Genomic DNA, 14,750 nt, shown 5'->3' with positions numbered 1-14,750 from the left:
GCACTGCGAGTTCTGCTGCTAAGGGAGGACGACTGCTGTTGTCGCTGTCTAGAACTATTATGAGCGGCTTCGGCTGAAACAGGCTCTTATATAGGCCAAATAGCATGTTTTGAATTGCAAGGTATATGATTCTGTCGACCGTGCTTGGGAAGCAATCATATAACGACCAATCAGAGGTCGAATTTTTCGTTTTGACAAGGCTTGACTATTTTCAATAGTACAATAGTGTGCATAATAAAATTACAATGATCTTCTTTTGGGAAGAGTCTTAGAAGGTTTTCCAATCTATTGCTGCAAGAACGAAGGAAATCCATCGAAAACTAACCGATTTATTAGCATTTGAAATTGGACATAGTTTTCACTTTTAGATTTTCATTTCACATCCCTATGTAGCCGAGCTTCCTGAGAGAAGTATTCTACTTCAAAACGACTAAGTCCCAGAAAGTAAATTTTTGCAAAAAAAAATTTTTTCTCGACGTTTCATGCATTTTTAAGTCATTTGGCATAAAAAAAACCCTATTTATCTTCAATCCAATCTTCTCTGCTTCACATTCTAGTCTGGTGTACTGATCTGCCACTGCCTCAAATGTTCTGCCGACAGTGTCCACGTCATTCGGAACGCAAATTATTTGACCAAATTTAACGAAAATCGTGCACCGCTCGTCTCACAACACCTTCAAACACAATATTGAACAGCAAGCAGGAAAGACCTTGTCGAAGTCCCGTGCGGGATCCGACTGGGTCGGATAGACTTCCCGAAATCCTCACACAACACTGCAGATCTTGAGAAGCTCCGCTTCGATACCACCCCTTCCAGCTGTCTCTTAAGCCATCGGATAGCATAATTAATTTCGCCTATCGATGAGGATGGCACATCTCCATCGCTTGCTGCACTGGCAGAGTCTCCTGCGTCGCTATTCTGGTCTTATGCCTGTACGCCATCCGGATGTTCATCGAAGTGCTGTCTTCACCTTTCGATCACATCACGATCATCTGTCAACATACTCCCATAGTTAACCCTGCACATTTCGGCTCGTGGGAAAAAGCCTTTGCGGGATACGTTGAATTTCTGATAGAACTTTCCCACTCCTCCTACTCTTGGCGGCGCTGGAAGAGTTGGATTTGCTGTCTCCGTTTCTGTTTGTATCGCTTCACGTTCTGACGGGTGGCTCTCCGCTGCATTACTGCCCGTGCTGCGCTTCTTTCATCTAATATCTGCCGACATTCTTTGTCAAACCTTTCGTTACGTTGACTCAGTACTTCGCGACTTAAGACGTCCTCCGCTGACTTGACGGTATTCCAGCAGACGTCTAGAAGGGCATCTTCCAACTCATCCTCTTCTAGCAGAGCAGCTTCCGGAGAAAGTGCGTATTTTTCGGCGACTTCGGACCTTGGCGGGCAACGGTACCGTGTGTTGTTCACGATAATGTCTGAAAAGTGCCGAACATCTATCAAATGTGGTCGATTCGATTTTCTGTTTAGTTAGGTAATCTCCAGCTATACCGATGTTGGAGGCTATGCTAGAGAAAGGTGTTACGTATGACCATGTTCTGGAGGCGGCAAAGTCGGTTAGTCGTAGGTCATTTTCATCCAGTTAATTACCGGTCTGAATTCCTCTTCCTAACCGACCTGAGCGTTGTTATTCGCTGTATTATTCTTGGCGATTTTTATTTAGGGCCTACTTTGGGCCATAATAAACAATTAACTGTGCCGTCGATCCATCTGGGTAGAGCCCAGAAAGGGGAATAGCGTGAGAGAGGGGAAAATCGGAGTAGCGGGTATTGGGACTGGAGGGTCAGGAGGCAGAGAGGCAGAAGAAGCATGATTGTCGTTGTTAACATCCATTACTCATGTGATAGCGCACTATCACAGTGGAACGATTAAAGGGATGAAAAATTTTCACTTGTCTTCGTCCAGCCAGTAGATCGGTATGAAGGATCAGTGTATACTTTTGGTTCACTTCTGGCTGGTGCACCTCAGTTCGAAATACTATCGACACAGCCAAAACTTATCAGCAACGAACAATAGAATCGAGATGCTATGCCACTCAGTCAGGCAACACAAAAGTGTCAAAGGGCACGCTCGTACAATAGCTTAACCTTGAAACGGACTCTGACTCGACACTCGACTGTAAAAACGCGTAGCAGCACAAAAACGATCCGCATGAATTCTTCAAGTGCTTTTCAATCACTCTTGAGAACTGTTGATCAATAAAAATCACAAGTACCCCATAGAAAACCCATGATTAAACAATACTTTAATAAAACCTCCACAAAACCTAAGAACAATTCGCTATTGGATGGTAAACCTATTCATTCTTTTATTTTTTTTCTGTTCGTTATTATAAATATTCATTTTGTATTCTTTTTATTACTGAGTTCTATAATTTTAATATTTGTTGTATATTTTTTTCCCTGTTTTATTTATTTATAGTCATACCTCGATATAAAGTAATCTTTACCTCGATATAACGTAACTTTTTTAGATTCTCAAAATTTAAGTACAGAAACTGTTTTTGAAGTATAAATTGTTTCGAGTAAATGTTTGGGTAACGATCCAACTCGTGACTTATCAGCCATCTCTCGCGGGTCAGAAGACTAGTTTTTCTTAGTTAAGTACTCGAGGAAACTTGTTCAAGAAAGTTTGGTCTTGTGATCACCTTGAGATGGCTAACAAACAGTGGGTTTGTATGGCCCAATCTCACTCCACTGACACAACCTCACCCCGGCTTACGGTACTGACCAAGAAAATTAGTTTTTGCGCACTCTCGAGTAACCATCAACTGTTTTGTATTATTAAAAAATTATATTCTTTTTCTTTGAGATAACGTAACCAGAAAAATACCCTCTCATCAAGGTACGACTGTAGTTATTTTATTCTATTTTATTCATTATTTAAATCAATTTAGATATTGCTGTGCTATAACTCAAAACGAAGATAACTCAAAACAAATTCAAATAGATTTAACTTGAGTGCCATTTAACGGAAATCCGAAAGTTATGATTACGACTATAAACGGCACAAAAAATATCTACTCGATGATAAATCCCAAACTGAGGAAAATTACAACCACTCGATGCTAAATCCGCCCCATTATAGGTTTATAGCCACCCAAATTATTAAACTGTTTTCTCGTTTCAGACCTGCTTCGTTCAAGTGCGGAAAAAGGAACCCCCTCATCCGATTCGAGTCGCAAAGACCATTGATGTCATTGCTCGAATAACGTTCCCGTCTGCGTACGCAGTATTCCTGATATTTTTCTTCATCCACTACAAAGGATTCTCCTAGAATACGATCAACAAGCATCTGCTTCACAAAATCTATACGAACAATCTGCTGTAACGTTCGCTACCCCGAGCCAACGAAGATGCCGATACAGATGCTACAATCTCAACTTTAATAGTTTCCACTACCATCCAAACGTAATCGGTTTGTGGTGAACCGGATGCTACATGAAACAGGATTTTACACAAAACCGCTGCCAGGATGCAGATCTTTTTTTCCAGCGAAAACAGCTTTTGATAACCAACCAAAAACAAACTAATCACAAGCACATGAGTCTAACAAATGAAAGGCTTAGTTTGCAACCAAATTATTGATTCTGATCCAAACCGTGACATTTGTATAAAGCGAAGAATTGTAGTAAATCTTTAAAACAACAAAACAAATACTGCCTTTAGTCAAACAAGAATAAAACATCAGCAACAAATAAACTAAATCAAAAATACACAACCAAACATTTCGAACGCTGTAACGACAAACAAATAGATAGAGGATTGTGAAATGAAACTTGTAAATAGATTATTTCATTCAAAACTAGTCAAGCTCGGTTGAAGTAGCAAACCAAGAGAGATTATTATATACTAGAGTTACCGCAAATCAGTTAGTTACCATTTGTTAAATGAATTGAACCTTCTTTCCATTGCCAATGCAAATAGAGATAATTTACCGGACTACAGTTCATACAAGCATAAAAAAACTCAGCGATGACGCTTGTTTCGCTACCAGCGAAACGCAAATGCAACAACCACGATGGTTCTCGTATCGCAATGAAGAAATGCTGAAAGACAGGTAGATATAGCGAGAGATAGAGAGAGAGAGATTGAGAGAAAGAGCGAATTAATAGTGAAGATACAAACACGCCAAGCCAATGACGAGAAATTTTGCAATCAAATAGGAAACTAGTAAGAAATAAAGAAATCATAGCAATACTATTTAAATAAAAGTCTAATTTATAATATATTAAAAATATTTATACGGCGAAATATCAATTTAATGATACCGTTTAGATAAGAGGAGGTTAAATCACTCAGATCAGCTAGTCACGCGTACACAAACTATACCTTAGTTCCACGTATGTAAGTGACCTCAACATAAAACAAAACACTTTTTAGGCCTATTATTTACAAAATCTAGGTGTTTTTTGAAGATCCTCGATACTTTCTTACAATTTGCGACTAACAGGATGATAAATGTTTTTTTTTTTCGGGGCTTACACTCAATGTCTCAAAGTTTATTCATGTATCCAACAAAAAATTAGGGAGCAAATTGTTTCTAACCAATGGAACACCCAATCGAGTCGGATGGCAATGATCAGAACAGAAAAACACTAAAATGTATGAAAAGCAATAATATTGGAAAGCGTTTCGTAAATATATCTGGTCTCCGAGTTTTTTGAAAAAAAAATGTTACTTCGATTCTACTTTCTAGTGAAAACTACGCTAAAACTAAAAGCGTTGCTAAAAATATGCAATAGCTTGTATGAATTTCTACCGTTTAAAATTTACCATTCGTTTTTATGGATTTTGGTAAACCTTAACCCGGTCAGTCCTTTTGCAAGAATTCATCTATTTAGATCCATATTGCAAGACTTTTGTCCCAGACATCAGACATCTCTTCCGGGTCAGAAGACTAGTCTTCCTTGGTTAAGTATTCGAGGAAATAATTCATTCGTCTACAGTCAAACCCCCACTGGGGGCTAACTTTCTTTTAATTAAATACCATTTTAGCATTCGAGAATTCGTTTTAAAAGTTTGCGAGAATATCACTAAACAAGACCGTAACTTTTCGAAAGTCGAATAATTTTTGGTAAAAACTAAAACATAAAAACTGCGAGTAGTTTCAGTAGTGTTCGTAGTTGACTGGCATAAAGAAACTATGTTTGTCGATAACTCGAGGCATCAAACACCAACAAAAATTTTATTTTTCTAATATCAATGTTTGTAAAATTCAATACTCATTTTTTTTTTTTGATTAAATAAAATACCGGGGACCAGCGGAGAAAAAAACATAACTGATTCTAAACTTTCTAACATCGAATGTTTACCAATTATAAAATAGAACAAGCTGATATTTTGTTTCTCATTACCATCCGATTTAGATCATCGCCACAGTAGCCTGATTAATCAATAAAGAATTATTGAGCTAAAACTAAACCCACGGAAAACAATATTCTAAACCAAAGATTTTCGCTTTACAATTGTTATCAAGACTCTGTGTACGACAGTGTATCATTCGTTTATACTATTAGCATATGCGAAACCCATTTCATGCAAGCATAATACGATTCGTTTGAAAACAAAAAATACGCACTCGAAAGACCGCTTAGGTTTAGCATCGGACCAATTTTCAGTGGAATAACATAATATATGAAAAAAAAAACAAAAGAAACGAACAATGAACAATTGCTGTGACATTAAGGGTTTGTTCTCTTGTACAAATGGGGAAACATTGTATAGTTACAAACAATTAGCCGAGTGTAATTGTTTGCATTTTATCATTTACGAAAACCCTCCGTTATAAGTATTTCAAGCTGGACTTTCTGAAAGCCACGAGCTTCTTTTCCTGTATGTAAGTTCTCTCAAGCTCATAAGACTGTACGTGCAAGTGTAGCCGAGGCAAGCGAGGCCTCTGTAGTGCGAACTGCGGGAGAAGTTAGAGAGGGAATATTTTGTGAATTGAAGAAATTGTTAGTCGGAAACGAAAAAGCCGCCCTACTGACGCCTTTTCCGTAACATTCGATTTCAATACTGCATGCCACTATAGCCATAACTCTAAGCCGAAACTATCACCAGCAAAGTAAGAAAAAAGCCACCAAAGCGAAGCAGCAGGTGGCTAAAGAATGGAAAAAATAATTTTAAATTGTGATTTATGTGCCCATAACAGTTACTATATTTATACAAAACAAGTAGAACAACGGCAAGTTGATGCTATTATGACTTCACGTGCTACTAGCTACTACTAACAACTATTACTACTACAAACACCGCTTATGAATTAAAACAAACAAAAAACACAACAATAACGTGCTACTCAAGTGCTTAGTTTCATCATGTTACATATCAAAAAGAGACGAGGTAGAAGGAATTTAAAATACTAGACAAACTATCACAGTCGCACTATTATGATCATAATCGTACTATTTCGATAGCAAAAGATCCGTTAGTCCGTTTTATTTAACTGTTTTCATAGTCTATTTCTGTTATTAGTATATTTCACAGTTCATAGAACTTTATCTGGAAGTTTATTTGTTAAAATAATACTTATCTGGTAATGTATGATTGAATAATTCTCATCAACCCGCACATAAGTAATCATCTAGGAAGAAAACTACCAATGAAACTCCTTTTGAGTTTATAAAAGCAGGCGATGGTAAAATACAATCATTCTTTACCAGAAGATGATAACAGATTTTGAAAAAAAAACACACAAATTTCCAGACAATGATTTCTACCAGATGGGCAGTGTGCATCTTACAACTAGTCATGTAACTCGATACGTTTGTTCTATCGGCTGTTAAACATAAATTAAGTTAGCTTACGAGAGCAACACAATATTCTAAACTTTAACGTTATTCTAAACCGGTTTACAACGTTCGTCTTCGATCATTTGGAATACTCCATGGTTTTTCGAAAAGACAAAATAACATTATTTCTTCTTTAGCGTCCCTTAAGTCAAACGATTCCAACTAAAAGTAAAGTGCGTGGAACACGCGTTACATTTATTTCGTACTAGTGATTAAGCAAGAGCCATAGTGAAACCGTAGATAATGTCGGCAGCTGATAGGTTTGCTACATAAGTAAACTAGCTCGGGAGCCAAATAACATCGTGCTTTGCGTTTCAATACTCCAACCCATACAATTAATTGAAGCCTGTCAAAAACTAGATCACCACACACGTGTAAATTAATAAAAAAATAGTTTAAATGATAATACAGCTCAGCTAAGATTGTGATTTAGTGAACAAGAAATATAATGCAAGAAAAACAAAACAAAAAACTTACACAGTAATGTGAACATACCGACTAATACTAATAGCCATTTGTAAAGTTTACCATTAAATACAACCACAGAATAATGTTGCCGCAGCGCGTTAATTGTAAACAGGTCAAATTGGGTAGAAACGGCATTTCAAAAACAATTGAACTACACTCACATGTAAAATAGTTGAAATCATTTTTGTATATCGACAGCGTTGAGTGCAAAGCAAATAGAACAAACCAAAAATAAATGCACCTACAAACCTGTTCTGTATTTAAGCCTCTACTCGTATATTTGCTAAAAACTAAAACTAAAAAAATAAAAAAAAGCACGAATCGAAAACCAACCAGTCACTTGCCGATGGGCAAAAGACGCTAAAAAGAAAATCACGTTCGAACAATATGGGTAATAAGTAAGAGATAATGAGCGAATGAGTCGTTTCACTACAAAACCAAATTATACTTGTAGGCAATCTGAATAGTAGACACTCTTCTTCTAGGCCACAAAGGCGCGAAGCGAAGCAAGCAAGCAAGCATTAGTGAAGTAACGCTGCCAGTCTAAATTTCGTAAATGCATGCAGCAACGAGAGAGATACAAGATAATTTACAATTAAAGGCACTCTTATCTACGAATTATGAATTATAATAACTGCTCTGTTTTGACTAAGGGGAAAAGGTGAAAAAAGTAGCAACAAAAGTTACCAAGAACCGGTGCGTTTATTTTCAATGCTTTGAAAGTCAGTCACCGCAGTGCAAGCCCTTAGAGCGACAAAGTATCTATCTAGTAGAAGTAGAACACACACGCAACCCACACAGAGATACACACACACATAGCCAGACACGGAGGTACATTTTTTCGTCCATTTATTGATTGTTACTGAAAAGAGCAGAAAAGGCCAAGTTGCAAGTTTCGGAAAGTATCGGTAAATCCGAGAATAGGAAGTTGTTGTCACGAAATAAAGTTTTTTATTTTCTCAAATAAACCATTTTTGATCAAAAATAAAGAAATTCAGTGTAATGTCTAGAATAAAAAAAAATTTCCCACACGCATCCTCCTCGTCGTAATGAAATATATATTTTAAGCCATGAACATATTGATATGATGTCAGCCATGTTGGTTGTTGAATCTCAATGCGAAGTAAACAAGCAACCGTTTTTATTCTAACTAATCTTATGTCGAATTCGTTTTCGCGGTGTAGCTACACTCGGATTACACTTTTCACCCCGTACATTTTTTTTCACTTTCCGGACTACACTTTTTCTGCCTCTGACTACACTTTTTTGTCCCGGACTACACCCGAAAAAAGCAGAGTGTACTGTAGGGAGTTACCAACACATTCCCACATATGTATCAAAACTGATTTGTTTTGGTTCTCGTTCCACATGGTAAAGTAAATTTTTTCCAGCACATTTGCGAGATGGCAATATGAAATGGAAACGAGACATTCAATGACGATGGCGATAATGACCAAAATAAAACACATTGACAGCTATCTTTATTATTACGCATATCAATGCAACTACACTGAAAATGTTTTATTTCAAGCTGCAAAGTTTAGTCCGGGACGGTGTAGCTGAACCGCGAAAACGAATTCGACATTAATTCACAAATTATGTCAGTGTTACCTGATTATCTGCTTGCTCGACACAGACTTTGTAGCTCGCTGGCAGTTGTCTTCCAACTATAATCCGTCGGCGGGGGTCTCTGCAGCAGTTGTTGTCTGACGTTACCAATGATCCGAGGTACACAAATTCGTTCACCACCTCGAAATCATCTCCGTCAAATGCTACGCTACTGCCCATGAGAGGCCTATAGCACTCAGTTCCTCCCGCCAGCAGATACTTGATCTTCGACGTACCTATTTACCTTTAACCAAAGCTTTTCTGCTCCACATTTCATGCACTTGGTGTACTGTTCAGCAACCGCTTGGATTTTCATTCCAATAAGGTCCCCGTCATCAGTAAAGCAGATAAATAGGCTGCATTTATTGAAAATCATGTTACTCATGTCAAGGGCTGCACGTTTCATAACACCTACAAGCGCCATATTGAACAGGAGGCGCCATATTGAATATAAGGCAAACCTTGATAAGGTCCCTTGCGTATTTCAAACGACTTGAGAACGCACCCGAAATCTTCACACAGCACTGTACATTAGGGCTGATACAAATGAAACTCAAATCTCTTCACAACTCAAGAACTAATCAAGTGAATGAAACCAAATTTGGCATGTGGAGGTTTTAGAGAGCAAAAAATATTTTCATGGCATTTTGAAATTCAAGATGGCGACTTTCAATTTCTGAAAAACAGCCTGAAGTTACCAAATATTAGTATGTCCGAAACCTGTAACCTCCAGTTAGGCTACAAAACTTAATCTAAACATATAAAAATGCAGCTCTGTCTGTCTGTCTGTCTGTCTGTCTGTCTGTCTATCTGTCTGTCTGTCTGTCTGTCTGTCTGTCTGATTCATATAGGCTTGGAATCTACCGAACCGATCGGCGTGAAATTTTGTATATAGGGGTTTTAGGGGCCGGAAAAGGTGACTAAGATAGTTCGAGACCCCTCCCCCTTCTGCAAGGGAGGGGTCCCATACAAATGAAACACAAATTTCTGCACATCTCGAAAACTAACCAAGCAAATGGAACCAAATTAGGCATGTGGATGTTTTTAGCAGTAACAAATATGTCCATGTTGATTCGACACCCTTCCCTCTTCTGGAAGGGAGGGGTCCCATACAAATGAAACACAAATTTTTGCACATCTCGAGAACTAACCAAGTAAATAGAACCAAATTTGGTAGGTAGATGTTTTTAGGGGTAACAAATATATCCATAATGGTTTGACACCCCTCCCTCTTCTACAAGGGAGGGGTCCCATACAAATGAAATACGAATTTCGCACAGCTCGAGAACCAATCAACCAAATACAACCAAATTTGGTATGTGAATGTTTTTAGAGGTAACAAGTATGTCCATAGTGGTTCGACTCCCCTCCCTCTTCTGTGAGGGAGGAGTTCATAACAAATGAAACACAAATCTCTGCTTATCTAGAGAACTAACCAACTAAATGGAACCAAATTTGGCAGGTGATTGTTTTGAGGGGTAACAAATATAATGGTTTGACACCCCTCTCTCTTCTATAAGTGAAATGAAACTCAAATTACGCACAGCTCGAGAACCAATCAAGCAAATATAACCAAATTTAGCAGGTGAATGTTACTAGGTGTAACAAACATGTCCATAATGTTTCGACACCCTTCCATATTCTGGCATGTCTCCAAATACCATTTCGAAATCCAAGATGGCGACTTTCGGTTTCCGAAAAACAGCGGCAAATGACCAAATACCACCTAATATGGGTATTTCTGGAATTGTTATGACGCACTGAAGCCACAAATCGACCTCAGACAACATTTTGAATTTAAGATGGCGATTTCCGGTGTCTGGAAAACAGCCGAAAATGACCAAATACCACCCAATAGGCGTCGTACACAAATTACGTAACGCATGAAGGGGGGGAGGGGAGATAAGTCTGCGTTACTTATTGTTACATAGGGGGGATGGGGGGGGGGGGTTGGTTGAGCCCGTTACGTAACTGAGATGTTTGCTCAAAATTGCAAATTTGGAGGGGGGGCAGGTTGTCCAGCGTTATGTTACTTTAGGGGGGGGGAGTCATATCTAACGTTACTTATCGTTACATAGGGGGGGATAGGGGGTCTGAAATCTAGGTTTTTAGCGTTACGTAATTTGTGTACGACGCCATATAGGTATTTCCGGGATTGTTATGATGCACTGAAGCCAAAAATCGACCTCAGACAATATTTTGAATTGTAAGATGGCGACTTCCGGTGTCTGAAAAACAGGCTAAAATGATCAAATACCACTCAACATGAGCGTTTCTTTAACCAGATTGACGCACGGAGGGCCGAAATTGTTTTGAAATCCAAGATGGCGACTTCCGGTGTCCGTTAAACAGCCTAAAGTGACCAAATAACACCCAATATGAGTATCTCTGGAACGAGAAATAAGCTGAAAATTGACCTCAGACACCATTGTGAATTGTAAGATGGCAACTTCCGGTTTCTAAAAAACAATCAAAAATGGCCGATTTCCATACAAAATGAGTATCTTCGGAACCAGAATGATACACAGGAGCTAGAATCGACCACAGACACCATTTTGAATTCGAAGATGGTGACATCCGGTTTCTGGAAAACAGCCGAAAATGACCAAATAACACCCAATATGGGTGTTTCTCAAACCAGAATGACACTCAGGGGCCAGAAATTGTCTCCAAATGCCATTTTTAAATCCAAGGTGGCGACTTACGGTTCCGGATCACCGGATCCAGAATGATGCAAGGAGCTATAAATTGACCTTAGACAACAGTTTGAATTGAAAAATGGCAACTTCTGGAAAACATCCGCAAATAACCGAATACTACTACATATGGATAAGTCCGTAATCGAAATGATGTAAAGAAGCCAAGCATTGACCCTGGACACCATTTTGAATCAGAAGATGACCACTTTCAGTTTCTGGAAAACAACGAAAATAACTGAAATGCACCCAATATATATATCCGGAATAGAGGTCATGTACAAAAGCCAAAAGTTGAGGATGTTGTCATTCCGATAAAACCAATTATTTTTAAACGATATAATCCAATCGCAAGGAATCAATAAATTTAAAATGTTTAAAATTATTAAATTAAACACTAAAATAGGCGGGACGAAGTTTGCCGGGTCAGCTAGTTTAGAAATAAAGAGCCATATTCGTTTCCTAGTATTTCAATATAGGCATTCAAATACCATAGATTCAATTGATACACCTTTTTATTTATTATTAGAATAATTCTTGCTCATTTGAAGTAACTGTTATACTCTGAACAAATTACAATTTGAATTTCTCGTATATCGTATCCCATTCCTCGACCGTAAACATCGATCATCAGCAAGTGGGACGCATTTCACGTACGAGTTGTCAAATCGGGCGAAGACGTCAACTCTGCCCAACACAAACATCACGGTATATAATGCCGTGGACGGACCGAGGACAGCTCTCTTTTGCGATTTTGAAGTGACCCGAAAAACACTGCTCTCGTCGTCGTCGTTACCAGCGTCTGGTAACTGATAAAGTGAAGTGAAATCAAATAAAAGCTGGAGCCATTCTGGTCAGTACCCTCGCCTGCGGAGGCTACTCGGATCGGATCACCGGAACGTACGTCAGTCGCCTCGCCTGGTGACGCCGGAAGTGGAGATTTCCCGTCCGGACCGCATAGAATATCTGGGATCGCTTCGGACAGATCGCCCGTCTGAACCTCGGCGAGATTATGCCAGTCGAGTTGCATTGCCAGGCGCCGTCAACCGGGAACGTCTAAAGGAAAACGGCAGCCCTCACGCTGCAACAACCGTGGACAACAACTCTACCAGTCTCAGGATGTCAGCAGCTATCCTCGTCCGACGGCCACTAGGGTGGTGCGCAGCGTCACCGGTGCAATAAAAGCGGTTCGTAAATCCATAACTATACTTTTCTAACAAATCCCCTCCAAGATTGTAATTTTAAATGAATAAATAGATTTGTGAATGCAATGAACATATTTTTAAGGCTGATAATTTAACGGAAAAGCCACTTGGATAATCTTCCTCGTCTTGATTTGTTTCGCCCTGAGTGGTTCCAAGAGCAACAAAGAGAATACTTACAAACCAGAACGATGCAAGGAGCTAAAAATTAACCTCAGATACCATTTTTGAATTGTAAGATAGTAATTTCGGGGAAACAGGCTAAAATGTCCGAATACTACTCAATACGAATATTTCCGTAACCGAGATGATGCATAGAAGCTAAGCATTGACCCTGGACACCATTTTGAATTCAAAGATGATTGCTTTTAGTTTCTGGAAAACAGCCAAAATAACTGAATACCACCCAATATGGGTATTTCCGGAATCAGATTGATGTCAGAAAAACAGCTGAAAATGACCGAATGCCACCCAAAAAGGGTATTTGCAGAATATGTTAGATGATGCACAGAAGCCAAAAGTCGAAGATGTTGTCATTCCGATAAAACCAATCATTTCAAACTATTTGTCTTTTGACTTTGATCATTTCCTATGGCCGTTTCGTCGTGCATTTGCAGACTATAATCCCCATATTAGGGGGCGGCGTACAACAGCGTCTGACTCGGAACGGGTGGCTGAATTATGGAATGCTGTATCCCGCCAGCTACATGAAAGATGGCAGCCCCATCAGCAGGATGTAGATATCGCGACCCTGGTAAGGTAGCAAACCGAAACCTTTCTTCAACCACGAACAACGAAATTAGAAATACGGAACGGATCAATCGGCAAACACCTAAGCTACGAACACGGAAAAGATTAAGGTAAACGATTAGAAATCTGGTACTTGGAACGTCCGATCTCTCAATGAACCGGCGCGGGCTGGCTTGCTTGCTCGAGAACTACAGCGGCAGGGAGCCGAAATTACAGCGATTCAGGAGGTTCGGTGGCCAAATTCCGGAGAAAGGGAATTCCGTACAGTAGACCCTATTGCACGCACTTCTTTCAAGTACCACATCTACTACAGTGGCGGCAAAGCAGCGAAACGGGGCGTCAGTTTCGTAGTGCTGGGATTGACGTACTGATTGACGATCGGCACTTTTGGATGGTACTGATGTTTGGGCTTTCCGGGGACCAAACATTGACTCTGACCATTATCTCGTCGTTTATAAAATCCGCGCACGGTTGTCGAAGGTGCTGATATCTCGCAAAGAGAGGATGACGCGTTTTAACATTCAGCGTTTGAAAGCTGATGGCGTGGCAGCAGAATACGCCAGAGAGCTGGATCAACGGATCGCAGAACAGCAGGAGGAAGGAGTGGAAGACCTAAATGGGCTGTTGAGCAGTATTCACGGCGCCATCGAAACGACTGCGAGAGAGGTGGTATGTACGACGCGTGGAAGACAGCCTAACGGCTGGTTCGATGCCGAGTGCCAGAAAGCGACAGATGAGAAGAACCGTGCCAGGAGCCGCATGCTCACTGCGGCTACGCGTCAGAACAGAGAGTGGTACAGGGTGGCAAGAGCTGCCGAAAATAGAACCCACCGTCGGAAGAAGCGCAGTACGAGGAGCAGGTGCTCGCCAGCGCAGAGGACAGCTATGCTCAAAACGACGTGCGGAGATTCTATAGAACTGTCAACAGAGTCAGAAGCAGGAACTTTCCTGTGCCGGTCATGTGTAATGACAAGGACGGCAACCTGCTTACTGATAAACCGACGGTTGCAGCCAGGTGGAAGGAGTATTTTCAGGCGCAATTGAACGGTGAGGAGCCAGAAGAGCAGAGCAGGAACAGGATGACGATTATGATTGACGAACAAGATGTGGAGCCACCAACACAGGAGGAGGTGAAAAAGGCGATTAGTGAGCTGAAAAACGGCATGCCCGCTGGGAAGGACGGAATCCCGGCCGAACTTCTAAAAGCGGGAAGCGAGCGGC

At 40.0% G+C, this 14,750-nt stretch overlaps 1 protein-coding gene across 25 annotated transcripts in view; it reads left to right on the top strand.

Moving 5' to 3' along the window:
• The window catches only part of LOC129725401 (glutamate-gated chloride channel), a 289,723-nt gene extending 281,457 nt beyond the window's left edge, over nt 1-8,266 (top strand). For 24 of the 25 annotated variants that reach the window (XM_055681189.1, XM_055681201.1, XM_055681192.1 and 21 more), the window contains one exon: nt 3,142-8,266. In XM_055681189.1, coding sequence (XP_055537164.1) covers nt 3,142-3,288 — 147 coding nt within the window. In that variant the 3' untranslated portion in view covers nt 3,289-8,266. The remainder of the gene's footprint in view (nt 1-3,141) is intronic. The other variant, XR_008728084.1, reaches the window with a different exon arrangement.
• The last annotated feature ends 6,484 nt before the right edge of the window (nt 8,267-14,750 follow it).

The sequence above is a fragment of the Wyeomyia smithii genome, chromosome 2 (genome assembly GCF_029784165.1).
Source record: "Wyeomyia smithii strain HCP4-BCI-WySm-NY-G18 chromosome 2, ASM2978416v1, whole genome shotgun sequence".
In the NCBI taxonomy this organism is placed as follows: domain Eukaryota; kingdom Metazoa; phylum Arthropoda; class Insecta; order Diptera; family Culicidae; genus Wyeomyia; species Wyeomyia smithii.
Note: the sequence above shows the minus strand (reverse complement) of the source record. Positions and strands in the feature narration are given on the sequence as shown.